The sequence below is a fragment of the Sceloporus occidentalis genome, unplaced genomic scaffold, assembly GCF_023333645.1.
Source record: "Sceloporus occidentalis isolate IW3139 unplaced genomic scaffold, rSceOcc1.0.p SCAF_26, whole genome shotgun sequence".
Lineage (NCBI taxonomy): Eukaryota > Metazoa > Chordata > Lepidosauria > Squamata > Phrynosomatidae > Sceloporus > Sceloporus occidentalis.
Genome location: NW_028317006.1, coordinates 6,147,955 through 6,166,849, shown reverse-complemented (window position 1 = coordinate 6,166,849; position 18,895 = coordinate 6,147,955). Strand labels below are relative to the sequence as shown.

Sequence of the window (18,895 nt, the reverse complement as noted above, 5' to 3'; positions counted from 1 at the left end):
TCTAAGGTGGTGGTGGGGGGGCAGTTTCTATATATCTACCTGCTTCTGTCCCGGCTCTAGTTCGGCTTTTGGTAGCGAAAAAAGGCATTCGTCTCGTTCTCACGCCATCCTCGTTTCTATAGAAAAAAGGCTCACTTTAGTATTGTATCCCACCTCTCCCTGTTGATCAGATAAGTGAATCTCATGAAGAAGCTAAAAAGGGGTCCCAAAATGTCACCATCCTTTGTCACTGCTTTTGCAGGAGGTGAAGAAACACAACAAGGTTCTTTTTACTTCAAACACCATCATCAATGTAGGGGCTATGTGATTAAATACTAGAGAAAAAACATATTATATTGTAAGGTTAGTATTGTCCCTTGTAACACCAAATTAATTTAGATCAATTGGCTGACAAAAAGATTAGTTCCTGCTGCCCCAAATGAGGAAGGCATTTGAGGTTTCTAATAAACTGCAGATGGATTTTTTTGCTAAAAAATAATTGGCTGAGAATAGCGATACTAGAAAAATAACTGACTTGCTAGATACTATACAAACTGGCTTATGTTAAGTTTTATTGTTCTCCTTGTGTAAAATGTATCCCGGAGCAGGTTCCATGTGTGTTCTGTGACAAGCACCCTCTCTTTTCTGGTTTCCGAGCAGAACAAACCTTCCTAGTTGGTTCCTGGACAGATCCAGACACTTAAGATGTGTACAGCACCAGGAGTCCACGGGTGGCAGTGCGGTCAGCTGGTTTCCAGATAGCTTCAAACTTTGTAAGGCCTGAGAAAGAAATATGGTGATACAAAAAAGAATTGGTGGCACTTTATCTCGTTTCTCTCACATATGATATTCTAACAAAGAGCTCTGCTGCCCATTTTCCCAGTACTTATTTCAGGGTCATTATCTGGGAAGTTACATGAATTAAGGAGAGCACCTCCTTGTGGTGAAATGCAAGTATTACTATTACAAAACCAAACTGCTAGATATCTGTTCAAAGAAAAATTAGTAAATTGTGTTCCATTCATATGTACAGCGCATACCCAACGGGAAAGCAGATGCTGATCTTTCACGTAAGGTACCCCAGCCGTCCACGTGTTACGAAATAAACTGGGAAATTTATACATATCTTAAATTTCTAGGAGCAGGACACCCAGCTCCCTGCCGCACCACAGCGGCTTTCCCGGGTCCTAGAACTAGAGTTCGTTCCATTTCTTAACATGTCTAACAAACGTTCAATATTCAATCCTGGACAATTTTTTTCTTTTCATTCTTCACCCACATAATATCTTATTAGGCTTGTAACACCAGAATGAATGTATCAGCTAATGAGTTACAAAATTGCGTGTTCTACATAAAGGTGTCACAATTTCAAAAAGTATTAAAGCATTGAACCTTTTTGAATTATGGTATTTTCTAGCTTGCCACACAAATCCCAAAAATTAAGTGTGTAAAAGAAGAGGTGCAAAATCACGCTATATATCGTGGCTCATATTTTTGTGCCAGAAAAAAAGTCACACAAATAAATCACTGTATCCCAAGACACAATATAGCATCTGTATGTGTAAAAGCTGGTAGTTCATTTAATTCTTACTATCAGGTTGCAAGCTCCTATCGTGCAGTTCTTTATAACATTTACCCCAATGTTCTTGCCATCTTAAGCATTTGCCCAACCTTCTAGACTAATGCCTTAACCGATTTCCCTCTTTGATGTTTAATAAGCACCAATAACAAATGGCCTAGATGTATCCCACTTTAAAATGCAATAGCCTCTACTAGTGTGTTCTTGGTTGTTTCAATTTTACTTAAGCACTTTCACGTATGGGTTTTACATTATCGTCTATGGCTGATCTGTAGAGTTCTAATTTGTTTTGGGCTACGTGGGTCTCTGCTCATTTGAGTCACCATAATGCTCCCTGATAATCCCTTGACCTTTACAAGAAAAAATTCCTAAAGGCTATAAGATAAAGAGGCATGGGGTTTTATTGATTAGAGCAGGAGAAATGCTGCTTCAAATGTCTATGCATTAGGCAGGCCACACAAACTTCTTGCTTGCCAAATCAGTAGGTAGGAACCGCAACCTTTCTGCAAAAATCCAGCTTTAAACCCCCAGATTGCCTTACACAAGGCAAGTGATGTTTATCTGTTATTGCTCCAAGGTCTATTCTTTTTAGTTACCTAAGTAACACACAAAACTCTGAATAAAAGCAATACCAAAGTAACCAGCCCACAGCAAGTTATCTTTAATAGCTTTAACAGGCCCCTGGCTCATCACCTACTGCTTAGAAGTGTAGATTGTCTGATTTGTACAAGAGAACCACCATGTATCTTCTGCAACAATCACTCTCTTGGCATGTGAGACATTGAGAACATGTGTGAGGCAATTAATGCTATCAACTCCTTCTGGAAACTATATTCTCGGATACTCGGAAATAACTTCCCTCTTTACATTACCTCCAACTGGAAAAGAGACTTGGGGACATCCTTCAAGGTATTGTCTGAAAAATCAACTTCAAGCAGGTGGTTTCTCCAGAAGAGAGAGAGATTTTTAGGAAGATTTTCAATTGCATTATTCGAAGCTTTGCATATCTTCTGCAGTGGGTAAGAGGGAAGATGTTAAACAAGAAATGTAATTAATGATATGTAACATATATAGAAATTGCACTGAAAACAAATAGTTTCCCCCCCCTCACATAAACACAGGAGGGTCCCTCAGAAACACTGAGACATTTCTGCTTACCCAAGATCGTGAAATCCTGGTCTACTAAAGATCATTGAGGCTACATAAAAGATCACAAATACAACAACCTGCTTATTTTTAGTTAATTCTACTTTGGCTTTGGTTAGTTCAGGAGCATTCCAGTATCTTTTATTGTTTGAAAAGATTCTGGAACATTACAATGAAAATATACCGCCAACTCTGAGCGTCCTTGAGCCAGTCTACTAACAAGTGCTAGATGCTAACAGCAAAATATATACATTCTTATAGGAAAAATTCTAAGAAAAATAAAGCTGTCTTCCAGATAAATTAGTTGTGGCACGTAGGTCCGTCCCTCCCCAGGTTTGGCCACGTAACACGCTGCACTAAAATGGTTAAATATAAGAAGACTTTGGAGAAGCGGACAAAGAAAGAAGAACAAGAAAATGCAACATGAGAAGCAGAGCTGCGCTGCAAGGAGACAGGAACAGGGAAGCAGTTGGTGGAGAAGGTAGGGAAACATTCAGAGAGAGCGTGAGAGAAAGTGAGTGGGATTAAGGGTGAGTTGGAAAAAACAACAAAATCCCCCCAAAAAACTATTCAGAACTCTTTGCTCCGTTCATACAAATTGACAAAATTGGTAAATTTTGTTAAAATTGAAATTGGTACAAATGCACAAGTCTAATGAGTAATAATGAGTAGTAAACATAAGTGTACTTTCACATGATACTAACAAGGGGGCAGGCCCAAGGCTCTGGAAACACTTTGAGTTTGTTTCTGGACACATTTAGACGTCTCAGGGATTTGAAGCAGTGGAAGACAGAGATGGGGAGCTCAGAGATTCTGTTATCAGAGACATCCAACTCCTGTAATCTCCGCAGACCAATCCAGTTGGCACCTGGAATCGAGTCAGAATGGACAGTTTATAGAACACACAAAAAGGTGGCTTGAGAAAACAAGAACAAATACAAACCAATGTATTTAATGGGGAATGTTTGTCATGTGTTGGAGAAAACAAGGCATCATAAATATAGGAATATATTGAATGAGAAAACAAAAGGCTGACACATAAGGGTGATATGTCAAAGGTTCATACAATCACTTATGTTGCTGAGCATGGCATGACTTACCATCTTCTTTAAAAAGATTGACCATGTAGTTTCTGGGCGCACAGAGCTTCTGAAGTCTACTCAGATGAAGAAATCCAGGAGGAAGACAGGTCAGTTTATTGTTGGAAACATCGACTTCAAGCAACCTATAGTGAGACGCCAAAAACATTAAGTATATGTGGGGCAAACTATAGTTAAACCAGGGAAATTCTACCCCATATACACAAACCTGGAACAGATGATTTCTTCAGAGCTCTGCACACTGGGCAAATCACACAGCTGGTTGTCACTTAGATTGAGCTTCTGCAGGTTCAGGAGACCCCATGGCACCACAGAAGGGAGAGAAACCAAACAGTTTTTGGAGATATCCAGCTCCACTATCTGACAGGAGATGTCTATGAACCAATCTAGGTCCACCCAGGGCAACCGCAAACTTGACCACTTTACACAGACACTCTAGGAGAAAAGATGAAACGATAAAAGATAAAATATATCTTCTTTAAAGACACAGAAGCGTATTAATAATGGGGCCCCCACTTGCTGCGGTACAATTTATGTGTGTGTCTACATTTCACAGCATGAATACAGCACTTGTTGAGCTGGGTAATGTTTGACTCCAAAGGGGGAGGGGGTCCAATTCGTGCATGAGGCCAATTTTCTCCAACAGGGATATACACAGAGACACTGTGTGTGAAAGTATGATAGACTGTGTGTGAAAGTACGATCATTGGCTCCTACTTCCTGTCATGTGACAGGATCCAGAAGTTGTCACATGTTGCAGTCAGAGTAGAAGCACAGAATTCTGTTTAAATTAACATATTTATTATGTTTGGAAGCTTAGACTCTTCCCTCCTGGGGCATCCCTGCACTTCCAGTTATCTGACCCTAATAAATATTCATTACTGGCTCAGCTCAACACACTTAGAAGGAACAAACATTTCTGCATGAAGCCTTGCTTCCTGTCCCCTTAAGTTCTGGGCATGATGCTGGTTGCACCTTTTCAGTGCTGAAGATGTGAAAGAGAGAGCGGAAAAGAGGGAGAGTGTGTGTATACATGTATGTGTGAGCGTATGATATTGGATATTGTGCATGTTACTGTATGGTGTTAGTGGCAGTGTGTTTGTGTGAACAGATAGCATCAGAGTGAGTGCGTGTAGTGTTGGTGTAAGTGTGTGAATGTATGGTGTGTGTGGGTTAGAATATGGTGTTACACCAACAATGTGGTTGTTGGTGTTTGTATGAGCATATGGTGTATGGTTAGTTATGCCGGGGGCAACAAAGACATTTTGCACACAGGCTACTAATCCTAGGCTCACCCCTGCCGCTTTGACCAGACAATTATGTGAAAGGTGCCAAGATGTGCTGCTCTGCAAAATGTGACATGTGTCAACTCATGGAAGATAATTTGTTATTCAATTATACATCGAGCATACTTCAGGGCAGCCACTACAAGTACCGGTCTGCTATATATAAAACGTATGTGTGTCCTGGAAAAATGTCCACTATGGAAACCCTAGTAGAGCTAAGCATTCAATGGCGGGAACTGACCAGAGTATAATTACACAAGACTGCTTCTGTTTGTTACTCTAGGGAATCTTTGCACAATGATGTGAAAGTTGCAGACTATATGTTTTGGGGTTGGTTCATGATATAAACACAATTAAGGAAGTTGTTAGACCCAGGAGTACTGCCGAAATGTCTGGGACTTTCCTCAGTCACACTAGCAGTTGATTTGATTAATTTTCCAGTTTTAGAAGTGCATTGTTTCTTTCATAACTCCCAGCGGAGCAAACTGGAGCCTTGATACCGAGATGTAGAAATTTTAGAATAAGCAGTAATAATCTAAACCTAGAAAGCCACTTTACTGAGAGGGTGATAGGTGGAACTGCCTCCCAGCAGAAGTATTAGAAATTAATACAGTAAATGAATTTAAACATGCATGGGATATTCATAACGCCTGAATCTAAGACAATAACAACGGCCAATTAAGGTTCGAGTCTTTATAGTAGACTAGATGGATCAAATGGTTATCTGCCCCATGTTCAATGTTTCTATGAATTGATAATGATGAGAGATGCATATATAAATTCAGTGTTCGTATTCAATAGCCAGCTGGCAATACAATTAAATGGAGAGCGTGGTGTTCACACATATCACGTTTATAGTCCATGCTTGATTTCCACATTTAACGCAAAAAACACACATGTAATGCAATTTCTAAATCTGGCATCAAACATATGTAGTGAAAGGAGTCCATAAACATTTTACTTATAGCCTCAGAAAATTAGGTATATATTGGACATCAGGACTCCATGCAGCACTCACATATACACATATTTACAGGATACACATATTTACATTAATATATATCACTGGGGACTGTTAAGTGACCGGGTAGTTTCATTACAAATATGTTTTTGCATGGCTTTTGGGAACAGAGTTATTAAACCAGCTAGTGCCTTTTAATATGATGAACCAGCACTGACCCAGTATCTAAAGGTCTAGATCGGGAATACATAGGACAGTTTCTGCGTACTGCACTAAAACAATAAAGATAATAACACAGGTGCACAAATATGTGCCCCGGTCAAACAAACTAGTTCATTTGATTGAATTAGTGGTTACCCAATCAGGTCAATCTAAAAAGAACGGCATTGTTACAGGAAGCTCAGGATATGATTGAGTAACACTAAACTAAACTATACAGAAACTGAAACGTGGGCTCTCATACCGATTCCGGAGCCATCTGCTGTCGCGTCTCCGACAATTCCATAATGTTTCTTCTCAGCAGACGTTTAGTCGGCTCTGGGCTGTCCATCAAGATGTAAGAACAGAAGCCAGCTCCATTCTGAAGCAGAAACTCGGCGATATCTTCATGTCCTGACAAAAGACCACAAATCAGAGGCGTTAGATGCTGCAGGAGGCCCCCGCCAACCTGGTTTCGCACAGACATGCAGCCGCAACAAAAAAAGGAACTGCAGAAGCTTCCACTCTGCCAAGTATAATAAATACGGAAAGTATGGTGTGTGGCAGGAAACACGATAATAAACTTCCCATAAGCAATCAATGATTTGAATCATCCAATATGTAGTGCATCTAACTAAGCATCTGTTAATTGCCAAGAACTAGTTATGCAGGTTCCAGTTTGGAGTTAAAATAATCTTATAGAAGATCATACAGAGAGCAGTCACGGATTATGAGCTTTAATCAGCCCCATAGGCCACATTGTCCCTGATATAAATATGATTTTTTTGTAACTTTGAAAAATATCCCACAAATTACTGAAACTGCATTTTTTCAACGTAGGTTTTCTGTTACTACTGCATTATATTAATGCATCTTTCAGACCTTCGGCTATGGCAGCCTGCATGGGGGGCAAAGAAAATCCATTGCGCTTTCATGGTGACTGCTCTGTATTCATAACTTTGCATCTGTCAATATTAAACCTCATCTATCACTTGGGAGCCCAGTTCTCCAATGTTACCTAATCCCTTCCAGGAGAATAACATGTAGTTAGACCTTACCTAATTTTGTGTTGTCTGCAAACATCGAGATGTGGCTTTTGGTGGCCACCGCAACATCATGATTCATTACCAAACAGAGCAAATAGCATTGGACCTTGTACAGAACCCTGAAGTTCTCAGCTTACCACGTTTGTTCAACCGGGGAATTTCCTATTAACAACTTGCCGAAGCCTATCTATTCCAATTTGTACAGTAACCTTTTTATGTGAAACTGTTTTAAAAGCTTTTGCAAAATATAAACACAACAGATCCGCTGAAACAACCCGAACTATACTTTTATTCATGTCTTCATGGAATGCAATTAAGTAATTCCGAAACAATCATTCTTTACAAAATCCATCTCTCTCAGTGCAGAGCAGTATGTGTGAATGAGCCTTTGATAGACTCTGTTTGTTGTGCATCTTTCAGAGACAGGGCATTGGATTGTAACACCACCAGATGCCATCAACAACTTTTCTGGCACATCGACAGACCCCAGGCGGCAACTGCTTTGGAGTCTCCTGGGCCTACTCACTGACTCAGAAGCTCCACTCAGAATGGGCCATTAGGTATAAGCCAAAGTAACGGTCTTCTGAGACATTCATCATTGTCTTCACACTTCTCACAAGTAACGTAAATGGATGAGGAAGCAGAATTAAAGGGTGAATGCCAATGGCATAACTGATATATTAAGATTGTGATTGTTCTGGGGATATTTATTTAAAGTTTAAAAGGTTGCCTTAAGAAATCTGAATTCAGTGGCAAAATCTTGCAGCGCCAAAACCCCCCCAAAAAATCTGCTTTCTCCTCACTCTACCCTTAGAGAAGCTTTAAGTACTGATCACACACATGCATATAACTCAAATTTTTTAAGGAAAAACAGATATCCTGTACCTGCCATAATGGTGGCATAGAGAGGTAGTTTCTTCAGAACTGGAAATTCATTATTTCTTAAAGCATAGCAGTCTGGATCAGCACAATAAGTCAGAACAAGGAGTTTGACAAGGCCCATGTGGCCCTGCTCACAGGCGGTAACCAGCATCCAGTTCAGCAGCGGCTTGTGACTCAAGACATCTGGATAATAGAGCAGAACTTTAGTCAGACATCGGAATGTTATGTAGCTAGCAAGGTGTACAATTTTGCATTCGGTATACCCAAAGCACTTACATTTTGTACCCTTAATCCAAAATTATATATAAAAAAAAAATCCAGTTTCTCACCAAAATAGTTAAGACATTAAAATAATCTTCTTAACACGCCCACTTATACCAGTTCTAGAGATCACTATAAGGTGGAATCCAATAATATAAGGAGATCATGGGGTTTTCAAAGTTAAGTAACGCATATTGATATTGATATGCAATATCTCCTAAAATGCAGAGTAGTAGACTAGTGTCTATAGTTTAATGCTGGAAATAGAAAACATTAGGAAGAAAACATATGCAAGATGGACCTGCATATCCTTCAGAGATATTATCAGGAGAGGAGACAGACTGTGCTTCTAACCTGCCCCGCTGTCCTGCTTTTGGGCATCATAAGCCACTTAGGGAGATCAAAGGATTTCCCCTGACTGGTCCAATGACCTCAGAAATCGACCAAACCTCAATTACAGCTCCTAAGTGGCCACCTTTGGCTGTATTGAGCCTGAGATAAGATATTGGCATGTATAAAACAGGGTATTGATTCACAGGACGGGGATATCACCTTGCCTCATTACAGGTCAATGGTAAGTCCTCACCTTGAATATACAGTGCAATTTTTGGAACCTATCCTTAAAAATGACATTATAGAACTAGAAAAAGTGCAAAGGAAGGCTACAAAATGAATAAGGGGATTGGAAGATCTTATTTATGAAGAGGGACTAAAATAGAGACGTGGTGCTATCAAGTACAATAGATGCCTTCAAAAAGGGTCTGGATTTTGTTTTTTTAGAAAAGTATAATGTACAGGGCTATAAATAATAGAATAAACATTAATATTTTAGAGCTTCTTCATTCAAGCAGTGTCAAGAAGGACTTTTATCCTAAATTAATATGTTACTATGTTACAAAGATATGACATATGACAGTGTTCTGCTTCAATACATCATGTACATACTGTACTTTGTGAAGGGTTATAGGCAATTTTGTATATTATCAGTTTTCACTCTCCCCTTTTGTAACAGTGTTATTAAATATGCAGACGCTCTATAAATAAAATTGGCTTTGCTTGTTTTCATGTAAATATAAAATATCAGAGAATATGCTATAGTATAATTTTTAAAGCTCCAACTTTAGGATGTCCCATACACCATCTATGAAACACAATTACACTACCATAATTATTATATTGCAGAATAAACAATTCTATTTAGAAAAGAGTACTAGTTTCTGGTCTGTTAGAGTATACCTGGCAGTGAATCCAGTAACAGTGTTACGGTGTCTACATGGCCAAAATGTGCAGCCATTACAGCTGGATTGTCATCACTCGGTTCAGTGGGTAAAATCATTTGGGCTTCCTGGAGCAGAAAGCGGACTGATGGCAGATCTCCGTATGCAGCTGTGATTCTCAAAAGCTGGTACTGCACAGAGAGGAAAAAAACAACCCAAACTAGAATGATTACCCTTACAGGTAAATGTACAATGTTATTACATAACTCATGTATTCTCCAACCCCATCAGGCATTATAGGAGAAGACGCAGAGTTTTTATCTTGTCAAAGGGAGGTAGCACAAAATATTGACAAAAAGGGTACCAATAATTGTGGCATAACCATTTTAATATGTTGTTATATAACGCTGTGATGTGTTTGCAATTGTTTGATATCCATGAGATCAAAGGGTTAAACAATAAAGACAATTTTCACAGCTTTCTTTGCTCATATTTACCAAGGGTGCCAATATTCTGTTTCTATGATAACAGCCAGAAAAAAGCACTATTTGCATGTGCAAGCGTGAAAGCTTCCTCTCAAAACTGGCCCGATTCTAAATTCAACCCATGCAGTCAGGAGGTTTGCAGAAAGGATTATTACAATGCTACTTATTGAACACTTCAAGAATCCGGAAAGAAAATCATTATGTGTTTCAATTTCCCACCCAGGAATAATAATGACTTGACTGTCACTTTGGTGTTTTAAAATGACCAGAAAACTCTCACCTTCTCATGCTTCTGAATACTTTCATCACAAGCCTTCTTCACCAGATCATGTGCTTTGTCTCTCTCCCCATCACAGTATGCGTCCTGGATCTCCGCAACCACCGGGCTCTGGTTGATGGTAAGCTCTGCTGGCATGGCCTGCTTGTTTCCCATACCTGCAGAGCCTACACAAAAGACAGAGGAGGATATCACTAACATGTCAGCATTGATTTAAAAGTAAACACAAAATCAATATGAAAAATATAAAAAAACAAAAAAATACAAGAAGCACCTATTGAGCAACCTATTTACATGCACCAACCAAGCAAAAAGAACTTTATGTATTTGCATACATTACGTGCTGAGATTGTCAGCCAATAATAATTTCTAGCAGGTACCCATAATCAAACAAATTAATAGCATATATATATTAATCAGGTATTCCACCTTTTTGCCTTGCCTTACCCTGACTGTTATTCAGCTTCATTGCTGGCTGGCCTGCTTAATTAATTAATTATTTAATCAGGTATTCCACCCTTAGCATCTGTATCATCCCTTTGTTTGTCCTTTGATCTGTCAATACTGAATTATTGGTACCCTGTTAGCTATAACCCCCTCTCCCCATGTGTCTCTGATTTTATTGTGGGGTAATTAACCAATTGGTACATACCTAACAAGCAGCCAGCCCTATATCAGTAGTGACATAGGAGGCACAAGCCACATTCCATCTGTGTGCCACTTTCCATCCAAGTGCCAATTTTTCACTAAGTGCCACTATCTGGGAGTTCACCAAGGAGGACAACAAGGAAGGACACATAGGAACCAGGAGGCACCCTGCAATCAATCAATCACCCACAGAACTGTTTAGTGCTACCTACTGCTCGCTGCGCATGCCCCACTCCATTCCCATTCCCATACAATTACCATGTTTAGAATCCTCCTGTTCCTCCTTTCCCTTTCCTCTATTGTTTGTAAAATCATCATCTCTCACCAGCTACCCCACACTATGTATGCATTGCACCTTCATTACTTTCTTCTCCCCTTCTCTCATCCCAAGCGCTTCTCAACTTCACCTCCTCCCTTCCCCACCTCCCCTCACCCCCAGAAATCCCTCCGCTCACACAAGTCCTATTCCCACCTCCTCTCACTCTATTCTACTTCTTCTAGCTGCTGGGGATATCTCCCCAAACCCTGGGCCTCCTCTGGTGCTCTCTTCCTCATCCTCTCCAAGTCAACATTCCAGAAACCCAAATAATCTTGTCCACATACCCTGCCGTTCTTCCTATCCCCCATTTACCTTTGCTCTCTGGAATGCACGTTCTGTCTGTAACAAATTAACAGCCCTACATGACCACTTTGTCTCTAGTTCCCTACACCTTCTTGCTCTAACTGAAACCTGGCTAACCTCTTCTAACACTGCTTCTCCTGCTGCCCTCTCCTATGGTGGCCTACACCTCACTCACACTCCCAGACCTGATTACAAGAAGGGTGGAGGGGTAGGCTTCCTACTCTCCCCTACTTGTACTTTTCAACCTATTCCCTTTGCCCCATCACTCTCTTTCTCCTCATTCGAAGTCCATGCTATGCAACTATTTCATCCCATCTCCATACGCATTGCTGTTATATATCGCCCCCCTGGCCCGGCTAACATCTTTCTTGATCACTTTTCCTCATGGCTCCCTCTCTTCCTCTCCTCTGATGTTCCTTCTGTTGTCCTTGGGGATTTCAACATCCCAGTTGACACCCCAATGAGTCCCATGGCTTCAAAATTTCTTTCTATCACTTCGTCTTTTGATCTCCAGCAACATATTAACTCCCCTACTCATGATGATGGTAACACCCTGGGGACCTTATTTTCTCTAGCATGTGCACTCCCACTAACCTTTCAAATTCCCCTTTCCCCCTCTCTGACCACTTCCTTTCCTGCTCTCTAATCTTGCCTCATACTCGCCCCCGTGCACCCCAACCCCGCCTAACCAGAGACCTCAACTCTATTCTCAATCAATTTACTACCTCTCCTCTCTCCAATCTCAAACATGTCATGCTCTAACAACGCTACCTCTGTCTATAACGCCACTCTCATATCTGCTCTTGAGCATGTAGCACCAGCTACTACTCGCTCCTCACAACGTTCACATTTCCAACCCTGGCACACGACTGTAACCCGACACCTTCGACGTTGTTCCCGCACTGCCGAACGTAGTTGGCGAAAGTGTAATTCCATGTCTGACTTTCTGCGCTATAAATTTATGCTACGTTCCTACTACTCTGCTCTCAACCTTGCTAAAGAAACCTACTTCACCTCCCTCATCTCCTCGATGTCCAACAACCCCAAACGACTCTTTAATACTTTCAATTCCCTGCGTCGACCGATCCCTACTACCCCTTCCACTAACCTTAATGCATCTGACTTTGCCACATTCTTCAATAATGAAATTCAAACTATCAGAGATGACATATCTGCACAGTCACCTCCCTCTGACTACGCACCCCCCTTCCCACTGACCTCTTCTCCCCTCACTACATTAACTCATTTCTCTGCTGTCACTGAAGAAGATGTACATGCTCTTCTTCTTTCCTCTTGTCCTACCACATGCCCCCTTGACCCCATCCCTTCCCATCTCACCCAGTCTCTTTCATCTACCCTTGTCCCTACTCTAACTCATATCTTCAACCTCTCCCTCACTACTGGATCTGTCCCATCGTCCTTCAAGCATGCTACCATTACTCCTATCTTGAAAAAGTCCTCCCTCGACCTGACTGGTCTCTCCAACTACCATCCCATCTCTCTGCTTCCTTTCACCTCCAAGCTTCTTGAAAGAATTGTTTATACACAACTAAGTTTCTAGACTCCAACTTCCTGCTTAACCCTCTTCAATCTGGTTTTCACCCTCGACACTCTACTGAGACCGCCCTTACTAAAGTTACTAATGACTTACTCACTGCCAAATCCAAGGGCCACTACTCCATGCTAATCCTACTGGACCTTTCTGCTGCTTTTGACACGGTGGACCACCCTCTTCTCCTTCAAAAGCTTTATGATCTTGGCCTCCGTGATACTGCTCTCTCATGGCTCACTTCCTACCGCTCTGATCGTACCTTCAGTGTCTCTGTCTCCAGTAACACTTCCCCTCCCTCTCTCAGTTGGGGTACCCCAAGGCTCCATTTTAGGACCCCTTCTGTTCTCTCTTTACACTTCCTCCCTTGGCAAACTGATCTCATCCTTTGGCTTTCACGACTACCTGAATGCTGATGACACCCAGATCTATCTATCCTCCCCTGATCTCTCGCCCTCTGTCTTAGATGGTGTAACTAACTGCCTTGCATCTGTCTCTACCTGGATGTCTGAACATTTCTTGAAACTCAACCTCTCCAAAACTGAACTCCTCATCTTCCCTCCCTCCAACTCTAAGATTCCCCCATCTATCTCCCTCAATGTTAATGGTGCCATCATCTCCCCGTCTACTCATGCACGCTGTCTTGGTGTCACCCTTGACTCCGACCTTTCGTTCACACCCCATATTCAGTCTGTCTCTAAAAACCGTCGCCTTCATCTTAAAAACATTTCCCGTATCCGTCCCTTCCTAACACAGCATACCACTAAGGCTCTTGTCCATGCCCTGATTATTTCCCGTCTTGACTACTGGAACTCTATCTTAGCCGGTCTCCCTCTTAACCGTCTCACCCCTCTACAATCCACCATGAATGCTGCTGCCAGACTCATCTTCCTCTCCCATCGCTTTACTAATGTCTCTCCCCTCTGTCGGTCTCTTCACTGGCTGCCTGTGCGCTTCAGGACTCACTTCAAAATCCTCACTCTTACTTTCAAAGCCCTTCACAGCGGTTCCCCTCCCTACATCTCCTCACTCATCTCTAAATATCTCTAACCGGTCTCTCCGCTCATCCAATGATCTCCTTCTGTCCTCTCCTCTGATTTCTAGCTCTCATGTCCGCTTACAAGATTTCTCAAGGGCTGCCCCTCCCCCGGTCTACCCGTCTCTCCCCCTGCCTTTATTCCTTCAAAAAATCCCTCAAGACCCACTTCTTTAAGGATGCTTACAACATAGCACACTGACGGCCTCCCCTACTCCCATATTCCTTTAGCTCACCTTTCTTAGTCCTTCTCCTGCAATACTTTTACTAGTGCGGCTGGTCTATCCCTAACAACGGCACTTTTGCCTATTGCGTAATACACCCAACTCCCTCTAGACTGTAAGCTCTTTTGAGCAGGGCCCTCCTCACCTGTTGTCTCTGTTAGTCAATTTGTAATGTAACATACTACTTGTTATGTCCTGTCTACCCATTGTACAGCGCTATGGAATTTGATGGCACTATGTAAAACAATAAATAAATAAAAATAAATAATGTCATTCTTAATTTGGTGTCACACTTAAAAAAGGTCTGTGATGAATATTAACATGTTTTATATATATAATTACATATTATTCAAAACAGTAACAATCAAATAATATAGTTTTAGTACTTCGGACTAACAAAAAATAAAAAACAAAAAAAATGAAAAGTGATTAAAATACGGGATGATATGGAAATGCCATGTCCTAATTATTACCAAAATACACTGGGGGTGCATCAACAAATGTAGCTTACAGCACACAGTTGATGAACGGGATTCCTTCTTTACCTAATTTATTGGTTTGTCTTAGTTTTTCAAATCTTCTTACTGTAAGAAGTTAAAATTTTTGCCGCTATATAAATAAAATATATTATTGATGATGATAATAATAATAAAAATATGGTGGAAATAATTATACAGAGGGATATCTACCATGTTATTCTTTAATTGTAGACTAGAAACCCTTCAGTAATTTGTAATAATACCCGCAACTGAATACCCGGTTCCATGTATAGTTTAGGTGCCTTACAATTAAAACGACTGCTTTGTTTCTTTTTATAACAATATACCAATAACATAAGATAAACACTGACATGCTCTGCTGAGTAACATCTATCTGTTTCTAGGTAACAAATTCCCTTTAAAATACCATAAAACATAATCAATATTCCAATGCAGGTCTGGATAAGCAATATATCACAGGTACAAGGTTACCAAAAAAATCATCTCAAAAGATACATAAACCCCAATACTTAAGACACATCAATAGATCTTTCAGGTATTAGCTGAGCCACCAAAGTATCCGTTCTGAGCGATGATAGGAACGTTTATTTACATTTTCTGTACATGAAAGATGTATTTCAGGTTACCTAAAATGGCCCTTCCCTGGGACAAATAATGTAATCGAGCGGTTAGTTCACTTACATAATGCAGATAGATTCTGACTACCGCTTCTTGTTAATTATTCAGCAAATCTCAAGTCACACAGACATTTGAGAGCCCCCCTGGGATCCCACCCATTAGAAGGCAGTTAATTCCCAAACTCCTGAAGGGCAAATAGAATTAACACTACTGCCACCGAATGACATAGAATTATAGAATTTTCCCATGGATTGGAACTGCTCAGCCCATCAAGCCTGCGCTTTTTTTTACTGTTACAAAACTTAAAACCCTATTCGGTCCTTCGTCTTGTCTTATGTTCAGTATAGACCTATGTTATTATTATTATTATTTATTGTTTTATATAGCGCCATCAAATTCCGTAGCGCTGTACAATGGGTCTATCCCATGCATGTTTAAATCTGTATTAGCCTCTACCAATTCCACCAGAAGGATGTTCCAACTATCCACTACCCTCTCACCAATGACATGTTATTTAACTTCACATGGATGTCTATCTAAGCATGTCACCCTGACATGTTAGGCTATACCTTTTCTAAAGATTTAGCTTCCTAAATTAATTACTATAGGCATAAGCCTCCTCGCTGGCCCTTCTCCTAACCTATTATTGTTCATAAATGTGTATTTTGTAGCACCTGAAAATATACGTTTTATATCACACTTCATGTATATGCATGCAAATACTCAAATCATTTTCATGAACAGTTTTTCCGTATGATCGGAAAGTACGTTGAAGAATACGACTAATGAGAAACTGCTTGAATTCATGTAGCTCTAATAATACGTACGCATCCTTTCCAATAGCCTGCTGGCTAATAAAAACAACACAATTATTAAATGGGTAAAACAAATACAAGTCATCAACTGACCTTTTCATCGTTTGGATAAATCAACTGTTCTCCCGTCTCCCGGAGCAATACTTCGATTCTGCCCCAGTGAGGGCATACGGATCATTTAGTCACTAAAGACATCATTAGTTCTGATCGCAATGACCTTCCTACAAAATAGAGCATCTCTGGAAAGGAGGACCGTGCAGGCAGGCGGAGATAAGATAGCGGAGGGAGGATTCAGCTGAAACCATTCTGCCAATTTTCAATTCCCTGTCCCATTAGAGAGCGTAACACAAGCTTTTGACGCTTCGAAGAGGTTTCTGCAGAGTGCTAGTACTATCGTGTGACTGTGCCGAGGGGGATTACTACTATCATCCGTTTACATAGCGCCAACAATTTACGCAGCACTTCTTACAGAGGATCTTTGATTTGACCTTCAGTGGTTAATGTGCTACTGGTTTCAAAGGTTTACACACATTTTTCACAAGGCATTGAAAGGGTTAAACCAGCAGGTATGGTCTTTTTCTCTCAAGCGTAAAAAAATGAATAATAAACAAACAAAAAAAGCTGATGCAGCAAAAGGTGTTCCGGTGACATCATACAGCACAATTTGTGACAAATGGACCGAAAAATACTACAAAGAAAGCGGACCATATAGGGTCTGCCCAATCATATATTGTTTTTTACAACTATTAAAAAAAAATGTACACAATATATTTTATAAAGACTTTTTTACTCCCAAATATATATTTCTGCCTTGAATCCACAGGGCACACCATCTGTCTGTTTCACCCATTGCTTAGTAATACTAGGAGCCGGTGGGAGTGTCGGTCCAAACTAAATGCTGTAATTAGATTAACGTTCCATGACCTGGGACCACCAGGGCTGTAAAGTGGTCCTAAGTGAAAGAGACGCTGAAACGGAATATAATCCGTTTTAACCAAACTATGATCACCGGCAAAACAGAAAACCAGGAGTGTCATGCACGAATAATGCATCACACTTCTTTTATCTGCATGTATTATGCGGGGCCAATGCCGCCATGCCTGCTGGAGAAGCTGCTGAAAACGACCCATAATAACTCAAACGTAAGCATAACTCAGACGTTCATCTCACCTCCGTCCACCTGTCTAAGCCAAGACTCCATGTGCGCTCCACAGGGGTGTCGATGTTTACTCAGAGCCCATGTAAATATGTATGGGTTTTAAGACTGTTGTTCCAGGCAGCGGGGTCAAGACTACAGCCTCTCTGCCTCACAGACAGATCAATACAATAAGTCTAGCCCCCGGCAATCAGGCAAGAAGTATTATTATTAATCATAATAATAATAATAATAATAATAATAAAGTAAGCACTTTACCCAGTGAAGATCAAGAGGCTTACAGTTAGATTACAGGCCGGCAAGGCGTTTGGACATGGGGTGAATCTTGGTAAATAATATACAGATTCAAGACTTCAAAACCTCATTATTAAATTAGGAGATCTAGTCTGCCCATTTTTCTGATGTAAAGACTAAAACCTTAATCATCCTTGATATTGTCTTAGATTCAGGATAGCTTTATGCTTTATGTGTATCCCATGCATGTTTCAAATTCCCTCACTGTATTAGCCTCTACCACTTCCAATGGGAGGCTGTTCCATTAATCTACCACCATCTCGGTAAAGTATAACTTATATTCGGACTTGTGACTTGCCTTTTGAGTATTGAGTCATCTTTAAAATCAAAGAGGTTTATGCAGGAAAAGTGCAGGGCGGAAGAAAAAACCTAATTCGCTCATTTCAAATGACTCTTGCAGACATGTTTCATTTTAAAAGTGGTAATATAGGCATATATATGCTTTACTTACATCTATAAGATGTAACATATCTTTATGTAGTATATAGTTTGTTCATGTTATTGTTTCATTTTTATATTCACTTAGTGCCACAAACGATACTTACCCATGCAGCAGGTAGCCGTGTAACCGCTGCTCGACATGTCCTCCAGCAACGCGGTCTGCAGGCTTCCTGACGGTGGCTTTGTGCATGCGCGAAAGCTGGTTCTCTTAAAGGGTATTAGGGGGCTTCTGGGACTACTTAAACAACCGACACCTTTCCTAAGGTGCTCAGTTGTTGTTTAGAGTTCCTGAAAGCAACTCAGCAGTTTCTTTCCTGCTTCCCTTAATATTCCAGTTAACCCTTTCCTGCCCATTCCTGATCCGTCCTGCTCCTTGACCCTTATTCTCTGTCCCTGTACCCCTCGGTTGGATTTCTCGGCTCTGGACTTGTATTTGGATCTCGACTTCGGCTTCGTCTTAACCCCTGGCTTGCTGCTTTGCTGTTCCGTACCTACCCAGAGTCTACATTAACCCCTGGTCTGCTGTTGAAGTCTACGTCTCCCATTCGCTGCTCAACTCACTACTAGCAGTCTGC

The 18,895-nt window shown here is 40.8% G+C and overlaps 1 protein-coding gene across 1 annotated transcript in view; it reads right to left on the bottom strand.

The window, feature by feature from the left end:
- Positions 1–18,461, bottom strand: part of LOC149300045 (leucine-rich repeat serine/threonine-protein kinase 1-like) — a 38,387-nt gene extending 19,926 nt beyond the window's left edge. Inside the window, exons 1-11 of the mRNA XM_089485520.1 lie at positions 18,425–18,461; positions 10,421–10,584; positions 9,675–9,846; positions 8,181–8,360; positions 6,515–6,663; positions 4,013–4,239; positions 3,805–3,929; positions 3,409–3,572; positions 2,431–2,568; positions 647–759; positions 40–116 (exon numbers count right to left, since the gene is read on the bottom strand). Of these exons, the coding sequence (XP_089341646.1) occupies positions 40–116; positions 647–759; positions 2,431–2,568; positions 3,409–3,572; positions 3,805–3,929; positions 4,013–4,239; positions 6,515–6,663; positions 8,181–8,360; positions 9,675–9,846; positions 10,421–10,584; positions 18,425–18,461 (1,546 nt within the window). The remainder of the gene's footprint in view (positions 1–39; positions 117–646; positions 760–2,430; positions 2,569–3,408; positions 3,573–3,804; positions 3,930–4,012; positions 4,240–6,514; positions 6,664–8,180; positions 8,361–9,674; positions 9,847–10,420; positions 10,585–18,424) is intronic.
- Between the last annotated feature and the right edge of the window lie 434 nt (positions 18,462–18,895).